Source organism: Somniosus microcephalus, chromosome 12 (assembly GCF_052327205.1).
Source record: "Somniosus microcephalus isolate GS21.2 chromosome 12, FLI_Smic_1.0, whole genome shotgun sequence".
Taxonomy (NCBI): Eukaryota; Metazoa; Chordata; class Chondrichthyes; order Squaliformes; family Somniosidae; genus Somniosus; species Somniosus microcephalus.
The window spans coordinates 65,618,767-65,642,706 of record NC_140998.1 but is presented as its reverse complement, the minus strand read 5'-3'; the positions used below and the strand labels follow the sequence as shown (position 1 = coordinate 65,642,706).

Below are 23,940 nucleotides of genomic sequence, written 5' to 3'. Positions count from 1 at the left end.
AATGAATTGGCCTCTACTGCCTTCTGTGGTAGAGAATTCCACAGGTTCGCCACTCTCTGGGTGAAGAAATTCCTCCTCATCTCTGTCCTAAATGGCTTACCCCTTATCCTTACACTGTGACCCCTGGTTCTGGACTCCACGACCATCGGGAACATCCTTCCTGCATCTAGTCTGTCCAGTCCTGTTAGAATTTTATAAGTTTCAATGAGATCCCCTCTCATTCTTCTAAACTCCAGCGAGTGCAAGCCCAGTCGACCCAATCTCGCCTCATACGTCATTCCTGCCATTCCAGGTATCAGCCTGGTGAATCTTCGCTGCACTCCTTCCATGGCAAGAACATCCTTCCTCAGATAAGGCGACCAAAACTGCACACAATACTCAAGATGTGGTCTCACCAAGGCCCTGTACAACTGTAGCAAGACATCCTTGTTCCTGTACTCAAACCCTCTCGCTACGAAGGCCAACATACCATTTGCCTTCTTAACCATCTGCTGCACCTGCATGCTTACCTTCAGTGACTGGTGCACAAGGACACCCAGGTCTCGTTGCACTTCCCCTTCTCCCAATCTATTGCCATTCAGATAATAATCTGCCTTCTTGTTTTTGACACCAAAGTGGATAACCTCGCATTTATCCATGTTATATTGCATCTGCCATATCACCCAACCTGTCCAAATCATCCTGGAGTTTCTCGGCATCCTCCTCACAGCACACACGCCCACCCAGCTTTGTGTCATCTGCAAACTTGGAGATATTACATCTAGTTCCCTCGTCCAGATCATTAATATATATTGTGAATAGCTGGGGTCCAAGGACCGATCCCTGCGGTACCCCACTAGTCACTGCCTGCCACTCGGAAAAAGAGCCATTTATTCCAACTCTTTGCTTTCTGTCTGCCAACCAGTTCTCTATCCAAGTCAATACCTTGCCCCCAATCCCATGTGCCTTAACTTTACACGCTAATCTCTTATGCGGGACCTTATCGAAAGCCTTTTGAAAGTCCAAATACACCACATCCACTGGTTCTCCCTTATCTATTTTACCAGTTACATCCTCAAAAAATTCCAGTAGATTAGTCAAGCACGATTTACCTTTTGTAAATCCATGTTGACTTTGTCCGATCCTGTCACTGTTTTCCAAGTGCTCTGCTATTACATCTTTTATAATGGAATCTAGCATTTTCCCCACTACCGATGTCAGGCTTACCGGTCTGTAATTCCCCGTTTTCTCTCTACCACCTTTTTTGAACAGTGGGGTAACATTAGCTACCCTCCAATCCATGGGTACTGTTCCAGAGTCTATAGAATTTTGGAAGATGACCAGCAATGCATCCACTATTTCTAGGGCCACTTCCTTAAGTACCCTAGGATGTAGATTATCAGGCCCTGGGGATTTATGGGCCTTCAATCCCGTCAATTTCTCTAACACCATTTCCCTACAAATACTGATTTCTTTCAGTTCCTCCCTTTCATCAGACCCTATGTTCCCCGACATCTCTGGGAGGTTATTTGTGTCCTCCTTTGTGAAGACAGAACCAAAATATGTATTTAATTGGTCTGCCATTTCTTTGTTCCCCAAGGGACTTCAGTTACGTGGATAGACCGGAGAAGCTGTGGTTGTTCCCCTTCGAGCAGGGAAGATTGAGAGGAGATTTGATAGAAGTGTTAAAAATCATGAGGGGTCTAGACAAAGTAGATAGAGAGAAACTGTTCCCATTGGCAGAAGGGTCGAGAACCAGAGGACACAGATTTAAGGTGATTGGCAGAAAATCCCAAAGGCGACATGAGGAAAAACTTTTTTACGCAGCAGGTGGTTATGATCTGGAATGCACTGCCTGAAAGGGTGGTGGAGGCAGATTCAATCTTGACTTTCAAAAGGGAATTAGATAAGTACCTGAAGGAAAAAAATTTACAGGGCTGCGGGGGTTTGGGACTAGCTGAAGTGATCTTGCAGAGAGCCGGCACGGGCTCGGTGGGCCGAATGGCCTCCTACTGTGCTGTAATGATTCAATGATTCTGTGAAATAAGGCTGGCAATTAACGTAAAGGAAAATAGTAAGGGTGTTTACAAGCACACAAAAAAAAATAGCCAAGGAAAGAGTAGGACCATTTAGAGATGAAGAGGGCCATTTTGATGTGGGTGTAAAGGGATGGTGGAGATGCTTAATTAGTATTTTGCTTCTGCTTTACCGCGGAAATGAAAGTAGGACTTTAGGAGTGCCTGACAAGGGTATGAATGAGTCATTACTGAAGATCACTATTCAAAAGAAAACTGTATTAAAAAAGTTAATGGGAGGTCCCCAGGCCCAGATAGTACGCAGCCCAGAATTTTGAAGGAGGTTGGGGAGGAGGCGACAGAAGCACAAGTCATCACTTTCGAAAAGTCTTTGGAAAGTGAATTGTGTGAAAGGACTGGAGAGTGACAAATGTTACACCCCTATTCAAGGAAGGGCTGAGATAGGCCAGCAAATAATTGGCCAGTTAGTCTTACCTTAGTTGTGGTGACTGTCTAGAGTCCATAACACAGGATGGAACTAACAAACACTGAGGCCAGGGTTTTCCTCACCTCGGCGGGTCCGTGGCAGGCGATGTCGGTGGTGCGTTGTGGCCCTGCTACTAGGTCCATCCCGCTGTCTAAAATGAATTTAATTGATGGGGCTTGTTAAGCCCACCCAGCCTGTTTCCCGGTCCAATTAGAGGAAGCGGGTCTGGTGACATCATTCATGATGCATCATCAGCCGGTTTCCTTAAAGGGACCATGGCCAACTTTCTTTTGACATTTGTGCTGTCAGTGTTCTACAGCATTGAAGTGCTGCACAGAGGCAGAGGGCTGCACCCAGGTTCTCTCATGACTCCCTCCATATACTTATGGAGGGAGTCAGAGCACGCAGGGAGGTCCTCTTCCCTTCCGATGGGCGGAAGAGACCTCCCCAGGAGACCAAAACAGCCTGGTTGCACATTGCACAGGAGGGCACCAGCAGGGAGGTGGTCAGGAGGACCTGGGTGCAGTGGCGCATACAATTCAATGATCTCATTAGATCACGAAACATTAGTACAAAGCCACACTCAACCTCATCGTGCTATGCCACTCATCACATCCCCATCACTCTGCCATCCCTACCCTACTCCAGCACATCCTTACTCACACCAACTTACCTTGCATCTCCACCCATCCCTCTCTATCTACATTATCACATCCCTATTTCACTAGACCACCCCTCACACTCACCCTCATCCTAGTGCAATCACACCAACTAACAACACACAAGGGTAGCCACTTGGGTGTTTTATACAATGTTTATGTAAAGTTTCTATTAATGTGGTGTCAAACATTGAAATCTTTATTTTCAACATTTTGCGTTCTTGGACAGATTTCTGTGCACCTTTGGAAGTGGCTTAGTGAGTTGCCGTGAATGGTGAGACATAACGGTACCCCCCGCAATGGCGATGAGTGTGAAGGGAATGGCTTGGTCATTGTAGGGATGCTTTATGGTGTTGGTGTGGGGTGTTACCAGCCTGGTGCATCATGTGGCAGCCAGGATGTACAGTGTGAAGTTAAGTAAATCTGGCCATGATGAGGCCATCCCCGGCCTCACGGCCAACAGTGTGCTCGGGTATTGATGCCCTCTGTCCTGTGCAGCATCAGGTGATTGCGGAGAAGGTTGGTGTTGTTGTTGGTGCTGCTGGTGTGCCTGGTGATGCTGGTGTTGGGTCTCATCATGGTCTGATTCTGAGGACCAAGGTGAGACAGTATAAAGGGCACCCATGTTGGTGGAATAAATGGCAGGAGAAGTAGAGATGACAGAAGTGATCTGTCAATGGTGAGAGAGGTAATGAGGTGAGACTGGATGGAGACTTGTGGAAAGACTTGCAGCATGGTGAATCTGTTGTGGAAATGCAGTGAGGAACAGCTTGTGCCTGAGTAAGTGATCTCTGTCAGGTGGGAGCTTTTACATTTGAAGCTGTCAATTAATCAGCTGGAGCAATGGCCACGGAACTCCCGCCTCAGATTGACAGACATGGTTCCCGAGCAGCGTGGTTCCCGTGGCCATGAAATTAAAGATAAAAAGTAAGGTAAAAAAGCCTGTTAAGGGTCTGTTAAGTACATTATAATGAGTTTAATTGGGTCGCCTGCCGCTGCCTGTCGGCTCTGCGCTGACAGACCCAACATTGGGAAAGGCGCATTGCAGCAGGTTGACAGCGGGTTCCCGACCCGCTATCAAAAAATAACACTTTCCTACCCGTCCCGCCACCAATCCCGCCCGCTGACACCCTGGAAAATTCTGGCCATGGAGAGGCATGGGCAAATCAGAAACAGCATAGATTTATAAAGGGCAGGTCAGGCTACACTAATTAAATTTTTTTGAGGAATTGAAAGAGTGTATGTATGTATATATATATAATATATATATATTAAAAAATATGGGAATGCAATGGATGTTGTATATATGGACTTTCAGAAGGATGCTTTGACAACTTGCCGCATAAGAGATTTATTATGAAAATTAAGGTATTAAAGAGAATGTAACAGACAGAAAGCAATGAGTCGGGATAAATGGATCTTTTACAGATTGGCAGGATTTGAGTAGCAGTGTGCCCCAGAGATCTGTGCTGGGGCATCTTTATAAAAATGATTTGAACACAGGCACAGGAAGAATGTGTGATCAAGGTTGCCACTGATGCAGAACAAAATAGACAGTTTAGCAAAGTGGACAGATAAATGCCGTTCAATATTTCGAAATGTGAAGCGGTACATTTTCTTAAGAAAACAATAGAAGGAAGTATACCCTAAATGGTAAAATTCTTAAGTGAATGGAGCAAGTGAGACACCTGGGGTGCAGGTACACAGACCTTTAAAGATAAGAGTGCAGGGACGAAAGACCATAAAAAAGACAAATGAGCTTCTGGGTTTTATACATGGGAGCATTAAATATAAAAGCAAAGAAGTAGTGTTGAATTAGAACAAGACATTGGTTAGGCTACAAGTGGATTATTGCATGCAGTTCCTAATTTGGGACAATTTGGTGTGGATACAGTCCAACCCATTGGCCCAGAGCTTGCGGTCCTGATGACTGCGAACTGTCAGCATTTGCCATCATTTTGCCTTTGAAATCCCGCCCCCTCCCCCCCCCCCCCCCCCCCCCGGGAAATCACTGATCTGACGAAAACTTCCCCTTTTCCAAACAAATATCGCTGTTAGAAACCCCATAAAAGGTTAGACCTATTCAAATGAGGTGTAATTGGGTTTTTAATGCCAATCTGAGTAATAACTACTGATAAACAACTGTTCTGGCCTTGAAAGACGAATTTTATATTGGTGGAATGTCAAATTTCACCATTACGTTAAAAAAAAAAAAATTTCAATTAATTAGAAAAATATATTTTTTAAGTTTGTTCTTGATATGTCAGCTTCTACCTTAACCCAATGTGTATGACCCAATCTTTCTTTCCCTCTCTGTAAATTTTTTTAAAAAGTGATTGATTATTAGTGCTTTCTATTTCCTGGTTCCCTGTCTGTGGGAATTCTGCATTGTGATTGGCTGCTTAGACAGCTTGTTGCTGTCACAGCAGCTCGCATTATGGGATTCCCACTCAACTACGTTGATTTCAACTGCATGTCAGAAAAGCCAAACTTCTCGCCACAGAGGTTGCGAGATCTTTGTGCGAAGCTTACTTCGGGGCCAGCAGCGAACATCTTTGCTTCGCCGCTGACCACAAATTACGGGCCAATATGTCAACATCCCGCTTATATCGACAAAAAAGTCAAGTTCCAGTCCCTTCTCTGCACAATAATGTCAAATACTTACCTTTTATATCGATGTCAATAGAAACTCTGGCGAGCTTAATTCGACAAGTTTTTTGAAGTCCCTAACAGTATTGAAGGCCTTCCTTCATTACCACGTATGTCGCCAGGCCCTTATCTTCACATTGCAGTGAGGGTAAATCTGCCGAAATAGCGAGGAGGACAAATTGAAGAGCGTCATTGCACATATGTTATCTTTTGGTATTGTAGTCTTTTCGTCTTCAGTCGTTCTTCGAGAAGAGGCAGAAGATGCCATTGGCCTACAGCTCTGAAGATGCTGCATGGCTTCAGCTACATTTGAGGATTGCTGAGTCTCTTTCCTTCCCCCCCTCCACCCTCCCCCCCCAAAGGCATTGCTATTTCCTGGTTTGACGAACAGCCATTTTGGTTGATTAACCCTATCCAGTTGGTAAGTAGTAGCTTCGGGCAAACAAAAAAGGTTTCTTATAAATGTTATTTCGACGTTGGTTTGAGAAGCCGCAAAAAGCTGACAAATCGGTCGAGCAGATTCCAAGCGTGACTGGCCACCAATATAGGGAAGAAGATTGAAACAACACTGCTATCTGAGGAAGGACGGTTCTTGCCATGGAAGGAGTGCAGCGAAGATTCACCAGGCTGATACCTGGGATGGCAGGAATGACGTATGAGGAGAGAAATGACGTATGAGGAGAGATTGTGTCGATTGGGCTTATACTCACTGGAGTTTAGAAGATTGAGAGGGGATCTCATCGAAACCTATAAAATTCTGTCAGGACTGGACAGACTAGATGCTGGAAGGATGTTCCCGATGGTCGGGGAGTCCAGAACCAGGGGCCATAGTCTAAGGATAAGGGGTAGGCCATTTAGGACTGAAATGAGGAGGAATTTCTTCACCCAGAGAGTGGTGAACCTGTGGAATTCTCTGCCACAGAGGGCGGTGGAGGCCAGTTCATTAAATATATTCAAGAAAGAGTTGGCTATATTTCTTGAGGCTAAAGGGATCAAGGGATATGGGGAGAAGGCAGGGACAGGGTACTGAATTTGGATGATCAGCCATGATCTCATTGAATGGCGGAGCAGGCTCGAAGGGCTGAATGGGCTACTCCTGCTCCTCTCTTCTATGTTTCTATGAAAGGGAGAGGTGCGGCAGAACTGAAACCGAAATCTGCTGACTGTTCTCGCTTAGGTCGACAAACTGCACATGCCAACAAAATTAGAATGGTCTCCAACATGTGGGTAGGATTGTACTAGTTACAAAAAAAATGGGGAAATTTTCAGTTCACCAGCACTGTCATTTTTGAGCCAAAAAAACCTCCTAAAAGTTACATGAATGTATATATTTCAACTGGACTAATTATTTTTAACTACAACACAAGTCTAAAGTGTGTGTGTTTTTTTTCTTTTTTCAGGAGGAAAGCTGCCCAACAAACAGATAAACCAAGTGACAAAAAAGAGGAGGAAAGCCAGAATGTGTGTAATCAGCTTTTAGATTGATTGCATTCATAAGCTTGTAATAGCTTCTAAGTCAGATTTAAATAATTGTATTTGAGCAAGCTAATGCTGCAAATATGCAGGCAATTGTATCACTGGCATGTTCTAGAAAACAGTGTTGTATCTAACTGACAAAAGGACACACATAGCTACACGGTAGTTGATAGAATACTCTGAAGCACCATTTGCATAAGTGAATAAAAAAGGGATAATAGAACACTTTTTTTTACTCGAGAAGTCATAATAATTAGTATTATTACTATTCTTATTTTAATCAGGAGGATGCAAGCTCTTCACCTTCACCCAGTTCACGAGGTCTTGGTTTGCAGAATTCAACAGGTGAAGTCTGTAATCTATTCTTTGTGGAAATATGAGTATGCAGCTAATTTGAAGAACAGGAGGTCACAGACCTTTTGGAAATGTTGCATGTGTAAATTCCACACAGACTTTGTCTGTAAGTGGGGGCAGGGTTGTGACTGTTTAGAGAAGCTGTGGTCTGTGGAGTGGATCACAAAGATCATATGGATGAGGAAGGCCAATCAGTCCATCTTAATTCATCCATCCAGAAAGATCCTAAACTACCCCCCATTTCAGCATCCAATTGTTTTCTAAAATATTCCACGGTGTTTGTCTCCACTACTCTTTCTGGGAGTCTGCTCCATACTTGATCGTCGTTTGTGTAAAACAGAACTTCCTGACATTTGTCCTAAATTTGCCATTTTCCAGTTTGAATCTATGTCCCCTTTTCCAACTCTTGCTATTTAACTTAAAGTACCTTTTCATAAGAACATAAGAAATAGGAGCAGGAGCAGGCCATTCGGCCCCTCGAACCTGCCTCGCCATTCAATAAGATCATGGCTGATCTGATTTGGCCTCGACTCCACTTTCCCGCTCGCTCCCCATAACCCTGGACTCCCCTGTAGCTCAAATATATGTCTATCTCCGCTTTGAATATATTCAATGACTCCGCCTCCACAGCTTTCTGGAGTAGAGAATTCCAAAGATTCACGACCCTCTGAGAGAAGAAATTCCTCCTCATCTCCGTTTTAAATGGGCGACCGCTTATTCTGAAACTATGCCCCCTAGTTCTAGATTCACCCACGAGGGGAAACATCCTCCCCACATCTACCCTGTCAAGCCCCCTCAGAATCTTATATGTTTCAATAAGATCATAACCTCTTGGATGCCTCTATTACAGGCTGCAAAACTAAAGATTCCTCAGCCTTTCTTCATAACTTAGACCTTTCATCAGTCTTGTGGCTCTTCTCTGCACTGCCTGCAGCACCTGAATACCTCCCTTGTGTCTCAGCGACCAGAGGTAGCTGCAGTACACAAGGTGCACTCTGACCAAGCAATATAGTTTGGTTATGACTTTGTCTGATTTTGTTCTACTGTTTTGTCTGTGTAGTTTAACATTCTACTGGCTTTGTTGATTGCTGCACTGCCTTGGTTAGACATACTAAACGTTGAGTTGAGTAAGAATCCTGCGTCTCTTTTGGCTTTTTACTTGGTTATCTCAACACTATTTATACAGTACGTGTGTCAGCTAATGTTTCTTTCTATGTGCAGTACTTTGCATTTGTCTATATTGAGTTTCATTAGCCAATTTCTGCCCACATCCATAATCTATCCAACTCACTAATTTCTGAGTTGTTACCTCCAAAGCCCTTTCTATTTTGGTATCATCTACAAATTTGACCATTTTACATTGAGTTTCAGAATCCAGGTCATTTATGTAAATTAGCAACAGCAGTGGTTCCAGCACTGAGCCCTGGGGCGCCCCACACAATAATTCCACTCTACCCAGATATAACTCATGCAACTCATTGTTTCCTTATCCATTCAGTGAGTTTATCCTGGATCCCTAATGCTTTGAGCATAGCTACTAACCCTTCATGTGGAACTTTGCTAAATGCTTTCTGGAAGTCTAGGTACACCACATCTTAGAGCTTACCACAGTCTACTGGAGTTGTCATTTCCTCAAAAAGTCAAGGAGGTTGGTCAGGCAATATCTTTCCCTTCTGAATCTATGCTGACTGCTGTTACCTAGGTTATTGTTACAGTGATAATCTACAAGTGTACTCCTGATAATCGATTCCATTGTTTTGCATGGAATTGAAGTAAGACTAATGAGTCTTTAGTTGCCTGTGTCTGTTTTGTCACCCTTTCTGAATATGGGCACCATATTATTCTGGTTTCAATCTACTGGTACCTCCCCAGTGTCCAATGACTTCCTCATGATGATCGTCAGTGAAATCTCCTTAGTCTCTCTCAGCACTCTGGGATAAATACCATCTATTCCTGGGGACTTATTTGTTTTTAGCCTGTTTAGCACTTCCATCTCATTTATACCAAAGTCATTGATTTTGCTCAGGTTATCTCTTTTGGGGGAAGGCTTGTTGCTCATGTCTTCTCTTTTGAATACTTTAAAGAAGTAGTCATTCAGCATATTTATTATTTGTGTTCATTCTCAGTTTCAAGTCTGCTTGTGTCTTTTTGGATTTTCACCAGTTGTAATGCTGAAACAAATTTTTACTGTGGGAATGGGAACAGTTTCTCTCTATCTACTCTGTCCAGACCCCTCATGAATTTGAGCACCTCTATCAAATCTCCTGTCAACCTTCTCTGCTCTAAGGAGAACAACCCCAGCTTCTCCAGTCTATCCACATTACTGAAGTCCCTCATCCCTGGAACCATTCTTGTAAATCTTTTCTGCACCCTCTCTAAGGCCTTCACATCCTTCCTAAAGTGCGATGCCCAGAATTGGACACAATACTCCAGTTGAGGCCAAACCAGTGTTTTATAAAGATTCATCATAACTTCCTTGCTTTTGTACTCTATGCCTCTATTTATGAAGCCCAGAATCCCGTATGCTTTTTTAACTGCCTTCCCAACCTGACCTGCCACCTTCAACACTTTATGCACATATACCTCCAGGTCTCTCTGTTCATGCACCCCCTTTAGAATTGTACCCTTTAGTTTATATTGCCTCTCCTCATTCCTCCTACCAAGATGTATCACTTCGCATTTTTCTGCATTAAATTTCATCTGCCACGTGTCCGCCCATTCCACCAGCCTGTCTATGTCCTCGTGGAGTCTATCACTATCCTCCTCACTGTTCACTACACTTCCAAGTTTTGTGTCATCTGCAAATTTTGAAACTGCCCTGTACACCCAAATCCAAGTCATTAATATATAACAAGAAAAGCAGTGGTCCGAGTATCGACCCCTGGGGAACATCACTGTGTACCTTCCTTCAGTCCAAAAAACAACCGTTCACCACTACTCTCTGTTTCCTGTCACTTAGCCAATTTCGTATCCATGCTGCCATTGTCCCTTTTATTCCATGGGCTTCAACTTTGCTAGCAAACCTATTCTGTGGCACTTTATAAAATGCCTTGTACACCACATTGCACTCATCAACCCTCTCTGTTACCTCATCAAAAAACTCAATCAAGTTAGTTAAACACGATTTGCCTTTAACAAATCCGTGCTGGCTTTCCTTAATTAATCCACACTTGTCCAAGTGACTGTTAATTTTGTCCCTGATTATCGTTTCCAAAAGCTTCCCCACTACCAAGGTTAAACTGACTGGCCTGTAGTTGCTGGGTTTATCCTTACACCTTTTTTTGTACAAGGGTGTGACATTTGCAATTCTCCAGTCCTCTGGCACCACCCCATATCTAAGGAGGATTGGAAGATTATGGCCAGTACCTCCGCAATTTCTACCTTTTATTTCCCTCAGTATCCTAGGATGCATCCCATCCAGTCCTGGTGACATAGCTACTTTAGTACGGCCAGCCTTTCTACTACCTCCTCTATCAATTTTTAGCCCATCCAGTATCTCAACTACCTCCTCTTTCACTATGACTTTGGCAGCATCTTCTCCCTTGGTAAAGACAGATGCAAAGTACTAATTTAGTACCTCAGCCATGCCCTCTGCCTCCATGCGTAGGTCTCCATTTTGGTCCCACCCATCCTCTTACTACTCGTTTACCATTTATATGCCTGTAGAAGACTTTTGGACTCCTTTTTTGTTAGCTGCCAATCTATTCTCATACTCTCTCTTTGCCCCTCTTATATCCTTTTTCACTTCCCCTCTGAACTTTCTATATTCAGCCTGGTTCTCACTTGTATTCTCAACCTGACATCTGTTATATGCCCCCTTTTTCTGCTTCATCTTACTCTCTATCTCTTTCGTCATCCAGGGAGCTCTGACTTTAGTTACCCTACCTTTCCCCCTCATGCAAATGTCCTCGACTGTACCCGAACCATCTTCTCTTTAACGGCAGCCTATTGTTCAATTACAGTTTTGCCAGCCAATCTTTGATTCCAATTTACCTGGGCCAGATCCATTCTCAACCCACTGAAATTGGCCTTCCTCCAATTAAATACTTTTACTCTAGATTGCTCCCTGTCCTTTTCCAAAGCTAATCTAAGCCTTATGATACTATGATCACTGTTCCCTAAATGTTTCCCTACTGATACTTGCTCCACTTGACCCACCTCATTCCCCAGAACCAGATCCAGCTGTGCCTCCTTCCTTGTTGGGCCAGAAACATACTGATCAAGAAAGTTTTCTTGAACACACTTCAGAAATTCTTCCCCCTCTCTGCCCTTTACACTATTATTATCCCAGTCTATATTAGGATAGTTGAAGTCCCCCATTATCACTACTCTATAGTTCTTGCACCTCTCTGTAATTTCCCTGCAATTTTGCTTCTCTATATCCTTCTCACTAGTTAGTGGCCTATAGAATACACCTAGCAGTGGAATGGTACTTCTATTATTTCTTAACTCTAACCAAATAGATTCTGTCCTTGACCCCTCCAGGACACCCTCTCTCTCCAGCACTGTAATATTCTCCTTAATCAATACTGCCACCCCACTTCCTTTTTTTCCTTCCCTATCTTTCCTGAACACCTATATCCAGGAATATTTAGTACCCAATCCTGCCCTTTTTTGAACCAGGTCCCCGTTATCGCCACAACATCATATTCTTATGTGGCTATTTGCGCCTGCAGCTCACCAACCTTATTTACCACACTTCATGCATTTACACACATGCACTGTAAACCTATCTTAGACCTTCTTATATTCTCTCTTAGTCTAACCCCACCTAATACTGTACTATTTCTTACTCTAGTGCTATCTGTCTCTCCCAGTCCTTTGTGCACCTTGTTTCTCCTTTCTAATGCCACATCCTGGTGCCCATCGCCCTGCCAAGTTAGTTTAAACTCTCCCCAACAGCACTAGCAAACTCCCCCGTGAGGATATTGGTCCCGGCTCTGTTGGGGTGCAACCCGTCCGCCCTGAACAGGTCCCACCTCCCCCAGAACTAGTCCCAATGGCCCAGGAATCTAAAGCCCTCCCTCCTGCACCATCTCTCCAGCGATGCATTCATCTGCTCTATCCTCCTATTTCTATACTCACTAGCTCGTGGCACCAGAAGTAATCTGGAGATTACTACCTTTTGAGGTCCTGCTTTTTAATTTCTTTCCTAGTTCCCTCAAATCTGCCTGCAGGACCTCATCCCTATTTCTACCTATGTCGTTGGTACCGATATGGACCACGACCTCTGGCTGTTCACCCTCCCCCCTCAGAATGTCCTGCAGCCACTCAGTGACATCCTTGACCCTGGCAACAGGGAGGCAACATACCATCCTGGAATCATGTCTGCGGCCGCAGAAATGCCTGTCTGTTCCCCTGACTATTGAACCCCCTATCACTATTGCTTTCCCGATCTTCTTCCTCCCCTCCACCCCACCCCCCCCCAATACAGCTGAGCCACCTGTGTTGCCATGGACTTGGCTCTGGCTGTACTCCCCAGAGGATCCATCGCCCTCACCGGTTAGAGAGTGTGATGCACTCAGTGGACTCCAGCACTACCTGCCTGGTGCTCCTTGTCTGTCTGGTGGTCACCCGTTCCCCTCTGCCTGTACACTCTTACGCTGTGGGGTGACCACCTCTGCCTCTGGTACAGAGTCATGAACCAGTCGTGCATTACATTTACCAACTCTGACTCTAAACCACTTGCATTTTCCCATTAAGGTCTACCATTAAAATGACTTTCTTGTTCTTGCATATCCTTCCTATCTCTTCATGCAGCAAATTGTGCTCCTTCTTATGTAACATATCCCCAGAGTTAGCTTGGAATTTTTTCATATTATTGAGGTGTCTAACTGGTCATTTTATAGCTTGCCCTCTCCCACAGAATCAACTTGATTTACGTCCCAGGCCTCCTTAACGTATAGAGCTACAGCACCTCCTTTCTGTCCACTCTTTTCTGAACATTCTATATGCTTGAATGTTAAATTTGTTCCCATCTTTTGGACTTGGCCATGTTTCTAGCATTATCACTACATTGTACTTCCCTAACGCCTCCAGAGCCTCCAGGTCTGTCATCTGATTTTTAATACTTCTAGCATTCATATCAATACATCTTACAGATTTACCTCCTTTCATGTTCCCCCAGTGTCTGCCTGTTCCTGGTCTCTGGTTCATGTAAGTCACTCTGGATATTATTATTTATATCCACCTGTTGGTAACTTCTTCTACCTTGCTGTCTGTCTCATCTGAAGTTTGCTTTTCTTCCTGTCCACCCCTCCCCCCTCATCTATCTAGTTTAAGTGATTTTTGATTACTGCCGCATGTTCTTTGCAAGTCTCTTTGTTCCTTCTTGGTTTATTTGCAGCCAGTCTTTCCTGTACCAGTCCTTTTGTCCTGAAAGTTTTTATGAGGGCAGTACTGTTATTTTCACACCATGCTTTCATTTACATCCTTAATTTTCTTGGTGAACGCCCCATCTTTCCCAAACACTGGAAGTATACAGGAAACATTATTTTGCGTCATCCTCGATCTTTGAGTTTGGAGGTAATTCTCATGTATGTGACGTTTAAGGCCTAATATTATTTTCCTTATGTGGACTGCCCCCACTGTGCCCCTATCTAGAGTCGAGCTCATCCATGGCCGCCTATTTGTTTTTTTAAACAATATTCGCAGCTTCCCAATGAGGATGTAATTCTTTTAATGTATTTCTGCCGTTATCAACTGCTTTGGCATCTGTGCACCTCAATGTTTAGTGAGGTTTTTGAAAGTTAACAGTTAAAACTTAACTGACAATGTAAATATAACAGAAGGTCTTATGAAAGTATTCTTGCCATGGTGTGATTGTGGGGTCTCAGAATCTTATGATCCATGATCTGATCTTAAACCTTAATCTAATAATGTCTGTCTGACATAAGGAGGGTAAGTTTTAGTATTTATTTATGAAAGGTCAAAGGAATGAAGCTCTCTTGCTGGTCAGTGAGTAAATGCACCATGTGGTGCAGTGCGATGAAAAGCTCAAGTTTGATTCCTCGCCTGTACTGAGTGAGCTGATTTCAGCAATGGCAACAGTTAGAATGCTACAGTTTCCCTGCAATAGAGAGGAGAATAATCAGCCAGGATTTCCCACTCCTGATCACTGTCCAATGACCATTGCTGGAATGTGCGTATGTGGGGGCATCGGTGAGAACAGGATTGGGTTTGGCTGTGATGCCATCTACGGTTGAATAACCTTCCATCATACCGTCTGGGCAGACACATGAAAAATGGCCACTTGAGCGAGGTCTTGTGGGCTGTGATTTTGGAACTGCACCCCAGTGAGAGTCAAAACCCCAACAAGAGAAAGGGAGAAAATGATGTAAAAAGTCACTTGATGTTATAATTTATTTTTGAAATGTTGAATAGTTTGATATTTGATCATGAAGCAGTATTGAGTGGTGTCGAAGAATAAATGCTAAAATGATGCCTCTCGGAAAGTGCAGCTTGGTATACGTGTACAGAGGACAAAAAAGCCCTGTTCCCATGCCCAAACCTCTTTTGGAGTGAAGCCAGGTTTGAGGTCACACTGACATAAATTCTACGTAACTGGGGGTTGAACACGTACTTGACCCGGAGTTTTACCTACCCAGTAGAAATGCTGAGTATGTATGAAACTGTTATTGGAACTCTGGCAGGCATTGCTCTGATATTTCTGCAAATAGAGATCACAGAATTTATATCTGTCAAAATGCAAATCCCACGTTTGGGCTGGATCAGCACTTGTGTTCAGAGTACCCTGATAGACAGCTGTCCCACTGTTACCATATGCTGGCAGCTTTGGAGGCTGTCAGCAGGATAGAAAGAAAAATATGGTGTGAGCCTTTTAGCTCCTGAAAAATAACATTTGGTGTAGCAGCTCTGCACAAGGTGAGCAACAAGCCAAAAGTAAGATGTGCTCTTCAAAGCAAAATGCACAAATGTCCGGTCATTTGTTTTTATTGAGAAATTTACAGTAAATGAGCAGATTCTTTGAATTAAGGGGGTTATGTCGTAGGCACCTTTGACTTGAAAACATCAGTCCAGACTGTCCTACAAATGTGTTAAATTCAGGTGAATGTTTCTCAACAGATGCTGGTAAAAAGCCATGGGAAAGGGCCAACTCTGTCGAAAGGTCAGGAACTATCTCAAGGTGAGCAGTTAAGGGATAGATGTGATTTTGAAAACAGGTTATTTTTTAATGGCTTAGTGATTAAAAGTGTTGTATAATAGAGTATGCATAACCAGTCAGGACTGAGCTATAATTTATATGTATCCATTTTGGAAAAATACAGAGAGGCCCTACCTAACGTTTGTGGAATGATGTTAATTGCACCTGGCAAGCTGTCTGAATTCGATCAAAGGTTATTTTGGGAGGAGATATGTTGGCACAGTGGGTGAGAACACTGTCCTGTGACCTTTTGGAAAATAAAGACAGACATCATGCTGATGTGAAATAGTATTCTCATCTGAGCTTGGGTAGTGCAGGTGAAATTCTGTTTTACAGCTGACCCATGGAGTGGTACGAGACTTGCTCATATCTGGCATTGTATGCCTGCTTTGTAGTGTTAAGTGGGCACGTTATGTGCTCACAATCTGACATTTGAGAACGGGGCAAGCTTAGTGATCCTAGTAATATGATTTGGTGTCAGCCTTGGCTCAGTGGATAGCACTCTCGCCTCTGAGTCAGAGGTTATAGGTTCAAGTCCCACTCCTGAGACTTGAGCACATAATCTAGGCTGGCACTTCAGTGCAGTGCTGAGGGAGTGCTGCACTGTTGGATGTGCCGCCTTTCAGATGAGACGTTAAACCGAGGCTCCTCTCCCCTCTCAGGTGAATGTCAAAGAGCCCGGTGCACTATTCGTAGAAGAGCAGGATGGTTCTCCCGGTGTCCTGGCCAATATTTATCCCTCAACCAGATGATCTGGTCATTATCTCATTATTGTTTCTGGGACCTTGCTGTGTACAAATTGGTTGCTGTGTTTCCCTACATTGCACAGTGACTACACTTCAAAAGTACTTCATTGGCTGTAAAGCATTTTGAAATGTCCTAAGGTTGTGAAAGGCGATGTATAAATGCAAGTTCTTTCTTCTTTCTTTATTTGTCCAGTATTTCAGACAGGTGCATAACAAAAGTAACAACATACATGATTCATATAATTGTTGTCTATTTCCTGTAGAAATGGGGTACAACTCCTGGATGCACTTGTGATATTGCGCATCAGGGTCAGTCTGCAGATTATGCAACTGTCCTGCAAGTGCCTAATGCTGTGCAAAACAAAAAATATTCCATTTTCTCAGCACTGGTATCCCTCACCATAATGAGTACAACCACACTTCAAAAAAGTGATGAAGATTCTTTGGGTGTTGTTATCATTTTCAGTTAAGGGCAAGAAAGATTTTCCATGCATAAAAAATAATTGCTCTTGTTCCACCTTTGGCACTACTGGTCAACTAGTCAACAACTGGGTAGACTGTGACAACTACTCTTGAGTCTTATGGCCTATTTATATTTTAAAACTGCTTCTTGAAGCCTGAGGCTCCTGATGCTGTGGAGTCTACCCTATCTTTATGGAAGGGTGGATTCACAGTTAACGCTGCAATTCACAACTTTGTTTCTGACGGCTAGATGCTCCCCAACAGCTGCAGAAGGTATGTGGAGGCCAGTGATTGACAAAACATTGCTGGGCTCCAGCGGCAGGTTTATATTTTCACCAGGAGTCAGGGGCAGATCTGCCTCCGGAGACACCAATAACAGCCACCTCTTTCGGTGGGTCTGAGAGCCGCCACAGGCAGCAGTGCTGCGTCATTTCTAGCTGTGCCGTGTGTGTCTGTGTGGTGAAGTGATGGCGGCATTTTTGCTGTAGCTCGACTGCATTTTTGGCTTGGGTGCCATGCTGCCTTGTGCACTGCACCAACACCACATGTGCAGTATACAACAATGAACTTCATATCAGGGCAACAAATGATGCAGATAGCAAGGTCATCGGGAAAAGGTGCTTTCGCACAGCTAGTCTCAGCAATTGTTCCATAGTTTACCATGTACCCCACATTAATGTCCGATACATGCATCAGTGTGTGGTGCATCCATTGGACTCCCAAACGTGCAGTCTTTCCCACTGTGATGAAATATTCCATTCATCACTGCCTGTGACTGTGGTCGGTTTCAGTGTCATTTCCCTTCCCCCAGTCCTCATTGTATTGTTTATTGGAATGTGCTGGAATGTGCTGTGTGTAGGGCTCCGCCCATACCTGGCCCCTTTTGTAAGCTAGCTCAGTCTGGCCTCAGTCTCCAGAAGGAAGATACCTCTCTCTCTTACGTGTTACTTTCTAAGTTAATAAAAGCCTTGTTTTGTTTCGCTAACATCGAGTCTCGGAATTATTGAGGCACATCACCCACCCCAAGTGGAGTCAGCAGACAAAGGATCTTTGCACTGTCCGTAAATGGTATGGGTATTGATTGATTCCAACTGTATCACTACAGCAATATCTGTGTGTAGACATAAGTACTTTATTGGATATTTTACTGCTGAATATGGATAAAAAAGTGCAGAGTTATCTGCAGTTACACGGAGACAGCTCAACCATTAACAAAAATGCCCTGTTAATAGAAGCCTGTTGTCGACAGAATGGTAATGCTAAGGAATTAATAAGAAAAATGCACTTGGATTAAATTTGCTCTAAAGTGAAGAAGCCGCTAAAGGTTTGTGCTGGTGAAAGGGTTAACAAATACTTCCAGAATTCCAATTTTACCAGACTTAAGTTTCAATGAGAAGTGATGAAGAGTTACTGTATTTTTTTGTTTATTACAGTCACAACCAAGTACTTTAAGTTCCTTGTTGTCTCCGTTCTTTTCTGCCCCCTAATATTAGCTGCAGTGCAATGACCAGGCAATCCATGTGTTCACACTAACTGAAGTGGTTTCCTGTACAGATGCATTTCAGTGGTTGAGTAGTTATGGTGCCCACACTGTCTGAAAATCTAAGGCATGCAGCAGGGAGGACGCTTCACATTTTGGTTGTTTATAGTTGCTGGTCTTTAAATTCACTTATAGTCGCTGGTCTTTAAGTTCAAGAACATGATATTTCTTGTATTTCTATGTTAGAATAATATTGCATTCATTCTTTTTCTAATTCCATTCCATTGTTTTAGAAATGCATTAATGACGAAGAGCCCTGAAGCTAAGAATGTTGTGCAGTCTCATCTTTCATCCTCTAGGTATAAATGAAAGCAACAGTTTCACTCCTTTTTCAGCTTATCCATTCATGGATGCACATCTCCTTGCCAACTGCAGGCTGGATATCCAGAACTATCTACTGGCACTTACTGCATTATTTAACAGCTTGCTTCCACTTGCTCTTCCCTGACAATGCAAATGTTCGTCAATGTGCTATTTCATGTGTGCATCCAACCTGAAGATTATGTCCTGCTTCATATGGATTCAAAGACCTGTTTAGTAATGAATTATACTAAAAAGGACTATGAAATTAAATAATTAGCACTTATTTAAAACTCCAGACCATGTTGAAAATAGCAGACGCACGTATACAGCTATAGGGAACCAAAATGTATATAATCCAGCCACCTGAATCACTTAGCCCTTTACTCAGCTGGCCTATAAACCAAATGTGACATCTCTCTCCTGACTGGCAAATTCCGCTAGTTCATATTTCAAAGGTCAGTGTAGCCCCCATATGAGAACCTCTCCTACATTCAAAAGAATCTGTGCAATAAAGAAATATCCCCCTCACAATTAAAACAATTTATTTTCACTTCGGTAATTTGCTTAGGCTTAAGAACTCATTGATGAGAAGCATGTTAAGCAGTAGCACGGGTGTTGTTGGTCCATCAGCCCCAGCTGAGTATTCATGAAGTTTTAACACTTGTGAGGAACTTTAGGACCAAAGTTGTTGCTGTCATCACTCCTTGTTCCAAATAGCATTTCAGTAATTTCCAGAAGGCATCAATATATCTGTACAGCAGAGATGGCTCCATTGATAGGAATTCATTAGCTTCCCCAGATACTCTGCAACTCCCAGCTCCACGTTATATGATGTTCCAATTGAAAATCATTTAACGTTCTTGTTAGCACTGTAAATCCTGCTGTACAAGATGCCAATGTGGAGCTGTGCATTATTCGTGGTTGGTGTGACCAGCAGGACAGTCTGTTTCTCGCCGCTATGTAAAGATTGTTACTTGTGCTTGACGCTGAAGTGACCCAGTGCTACTATTACACTGATGTGCTTTTGCAACCAGAGAACATAGCCTCTCTCATTACAACACACACACACACTCAGTTCAGTTCAGTTCAGTTCAAATGCTTTATTGGCATGAAAGTTTACAGAGAACCATATTGCCAAAGCTTACATAGCAAAAAGGTACAGTTTTCCAACATTCTGTAGGTGTCAATCGATTTGACATTTGTTGGGTACATACAATATTACTTTTAAACACTCTCACACTCACACACACTCACTCACACACACAAACTCTCACACACTCTCACACACAAACTCACACACACACACTCTCTCACACACACACACACACACACACACACACACACACACACACACACACACACTCTCTCTCACACACTCACTCACACACACACACTCACACACACACACACACACACACACACACACACACTCTCACACACACTCTCACACTCACACACACACACACTCACACACACACACACACACTCACATACACACACACTCTCACTCACTCACACACACACTCACACTCACACTCACTCACACACTCTCACACACACTCTCTCTCACACACACACACACACACACACACACACACACTCACACTCACACTCACACTCTCACACACACACATACACACACTCTCTCACACACTCACTCACTCACTCACTCACACTCTCACTCACTCACTCACTACCTCACTCACTCACTACCTCACTCACTACCTCACTCACTCACTACCTCACTCACCTCACTCACTACCTCACTCACTACCTCACTCACTCACTACCTCACTCACTCACTCACTACCTCACTCACTACCTCACTCACTCACTCACTTACACACACACACTCTCACCCACACACACACAGACAGTTCCAGTTTCAATCAGATCATCTGGGAAACTGCCAAGCAGAGGTGAGACATTTTACCCAGAGGCAGATAATATTGCAGGGCGAGTCGAGCCACACTGCTTCCTAGTGGTTATAAAGTGAATGAGTCAGAGAAAAGATTAACGTTTTTATTATTTTAAAATGGGATGGCATTGTTGCCTGTCTCCAGATGTAATCCAATGTACAGAAAAACTCCAGATGTAATTTATTTTATACCAGTTGATCACCCATGGCATTGCACACGGGATAAAGAGCAAGTGTAGTCCAGATGAAACAGGCAAGGAATAATTGGACCAGGGAACGCAGACATAATTCAGTCCATGTTTTAAATTAAAGCATTCTGTCTTTATTTTTATATTTCCGTTATAAAGTGCTATGTTCAAACTTATAATGGAAACTGCTTATGTAAACTTGTCACATTTTGATTATACTCTCCGGCCAGCAGTGTCGCTGTAGCCTCTCCAATGGGGGGAGAGTGTAATTATAACGTGACAAGTGCACATGGGCAGCTCCCATTATAAATGTGAACATGAGAATTTATAATGGGAATATGGAGAGAAAGTATAATGTCAGCTTCATCCCGAAGGTGTCCGCAGGACTCGTTATTCATCAACTGTTGACTCCTGTGAAACCCAGGATACTCAATGGATGGCCTGGCAATTGCCTGACTTTAATCAATGAGCTAGTGCCTACTTAAAAAGTTAAATACAAATTTAGTTGAAACTAACAATATTTGCCAGCACTATTTGTGGGGTGAAAGCAAATGATATTGGAGCACTGATACAAACCAACTACTTTCAATCTCCTCGGTATAGTTTCCACATTCAGCCATTTTCTCCCCCACCCCCTATTTCTATCACTCTTTGCTAATGGAATATATGAAATGTATTCAAACCTAAACATACATATTGAACAGATGGATAGAAAAGAAACCTTTACCATGCAGCAGTTAATGATAGCGTTCTACTCTTTTGGCTTTTGGGGAGGGGTGGTTGAACAGATCTCCATTCACTCTTTTTGCAGGATAGATGGAAAGATTTTGTGCAAAGATGATCCCTCCAGCCCTAGGTTAGTCTGCAACTGCAGAAGCCTACACAACATCACAGGACATCGAGCCATATGGCATTGTCATAGCAGTGCTATTGAAATGCAAATATTAGCTTCAAGGAGGACTGGTTAATAAAACTGCTTTGCCTTCCCTATGAGAATACTAATCTGGTGCCTCTTGCTGCTGCACAGACTTGCAGTAACTGAAATCCGACTAGCACTGGGACCCAGACTTAATTTCTGTGTTTTATTTGTTCCCTACCCTGTAGACTGAAACCAGGGGGCAGCACCAGTAATGATGTGGCCACAGATGCCTTAGATTTTGATCGATTGAAGCAGGTATGTACCCTGGGTACTTATACTGAAGAGGCTATAAAACAGTTAATGTTTCCTATAGTATAATTTTCCTTTTTAATCTTCAGAATAATAACGAATCTTAATTTGAACTGCCCTGTTAAAATGTACAGAAAGCAACCTTTCTCGCACCTTGTATAAATCGGCTTGCATTTTTATAACTTAAACTCACAGGAAATACTGGAGGAAGTCGTAAAGGAGTTGCACAAGGTGAAGGAAGAGATTATTGATGGTAGGCATTATACTTGTTGTTGACCGTGATAAACAATAAGGTGCCATCAAGCATGAGGGACCAGGTGGCATGTCGTGATCTATTTCTTTAAGATGTATTAATGGGCCCTCGCAGCTTGCAAAAATTTGTGCTCCTGACTCCATCAAACTTGATCAGAATTCCCCTCATTTACAAAACATAGCTGAAATTCTAGTACTTGATGTTAAATTCTTGGCTGGTCCTCAACAGGAATCTAAATACATTTTTTTTTTTTAAGTTGTACAGTAATTATATTTTGGTAAAACTGTTGCCAGCTCCATGTTTTTAAAAAAAATTCCAGTGGTTCCCTGCTGCCCCTTAATGGAACAATGAAGAACTGGATCTCCTGCTGTTGTCCAAATTTTAACGCCGTACTTGCCATCACAATAGCTATTTTGTCAAGTTCACATGACAGATGTGTTAAGTATCTTTAAGTACAAACTACATAAAATTAAAGGTTTCTTTCAACCTTTTCAAAATTCCAATCTTAGTATTGCAGAACATATTTCAAACAATGTACTGGTCACTTCTTTGTGACCTTAGAGTCTTGAATATTGGTCTCAACTGCTGAAGGGCATTGAATAATAATGTCAACTACTATTTCCTTGTCTACAGCTGTAGAACAGTAAACTGGTGTATTCGCTTTCCCATTAATATCAGCTTTCATTGTTTTTCAGCCATTAGACAAGAATTGAGCAGAATCAGTACAACGTAATGAATTTTGCACTCGGGAATGTGGGAAGTTCTCAGAGGGATCTGGGAAGATGAGAGACAGCTGTGTGGAGGATAGTGTGGAAGATGACTAAGAGAGAAGCTATGCACTGAATGTCACGGTCGCTTTTAAACCCTTCATTGATTAGCGGACTCAACATGCTCTGCGGCTTGCTGCCTTGGATCTGCTTCACATGAAAAGTCTTAATTCTCCAAAACAACAACAAAAAACTTTCAATGATTTTAATACAACTTGTGAATCTTATTTTCTAGGTTTTACAAAAAAAATTGCACATCTGTTTTATGTTAGCCTTTGTAATTTTTTATTAGCTTATTTAAAGGTTTACATTACTTCTAGATTATGTTTTTAGATAAGAGCTTACACACACGAACACACACACACCTTTTGCTTTTTGTAGATAAATAACTTCAGTTATTTCTACCAGTAGACGATACCACAGTATTTTTGACTCTGTATTGAAAATTCTTTGCCAACAAAGAGATCCTTGTAGCATCACTGAAAAGGCAGAAACTTGTAAAAGTTGTGATATGACAAAGGTAACTGATTTCTCAACGAATCTTGCAAACCTTATTAAAACAAGGTACATCAATGCAAAACAGTCTCTGTGTTCATGTTAGAATACAGGTGGTACAGAACTATTCAAATTACATTTTGAATATTATTGACATATAGTTAATCAGAGTGATCCTGTTCCATGTAGCAACCTTACGATATACGGAGATGACTCGGTGAGTTTGGAACTACCAACAGCATTTCCAGGTAAGCAACACCTCACAAACTCGTTATATGAATAGAATTAGATCACCCGCGTTCTAGGTGGAGCTGGAA

At 42.7% G+C, this 23,940-nt stretch overlaps 1 protein-coding gene across 9 annotated transcripts in view; it reads left to right on the top strand.

Annotated features, from left to right (window-relative positions):
• The window catches only part of LOC147109246 (ena/VASP-like protein), a 354,043-nt gene extending 330,335 nt beyond the window's left edge, over positions 1-23,708 (top strand). For 8 of the 9 annotated variants that reach the window (XM_086002994.1, XM_086002992.1, XM_086003000.1 and 5 more), the window contains 7 exons: positions 7,190-7,250; positions 7,550-7,610; positions 15,705-15,765; positions 18,765-18,830; positions 22,045-22,114; positions 22,304-22,361; positions 23,057-23,708. In XM_086002994.1, coding sequence (XP_085859120.1) covers positions 7,190-7,250; positions 7,550-7,610; positions 15,705-15,765; positions 18,765-18,830; positions 22,045-22,114; positions 22,304-22,361; positions 23,057-23,094 — 415 coding nt within the window. In that variant the 3' untranslated portion in view covers positions 23,095-23,708. The remainder of the gene's footprint in view (positions 1-7,189; positions 7,251-7,549; positions 7,611-15,704; positions 15,766-18,764; positions 18,831-22,044; positions 22,115-22,303; positions 22,362-23,056) is intronic. The other variant, XM_086002997.1, reaches the window with a different exon arrangement.
• Positions 23,709-23,940: the final 232 nt, after the last annotated feature.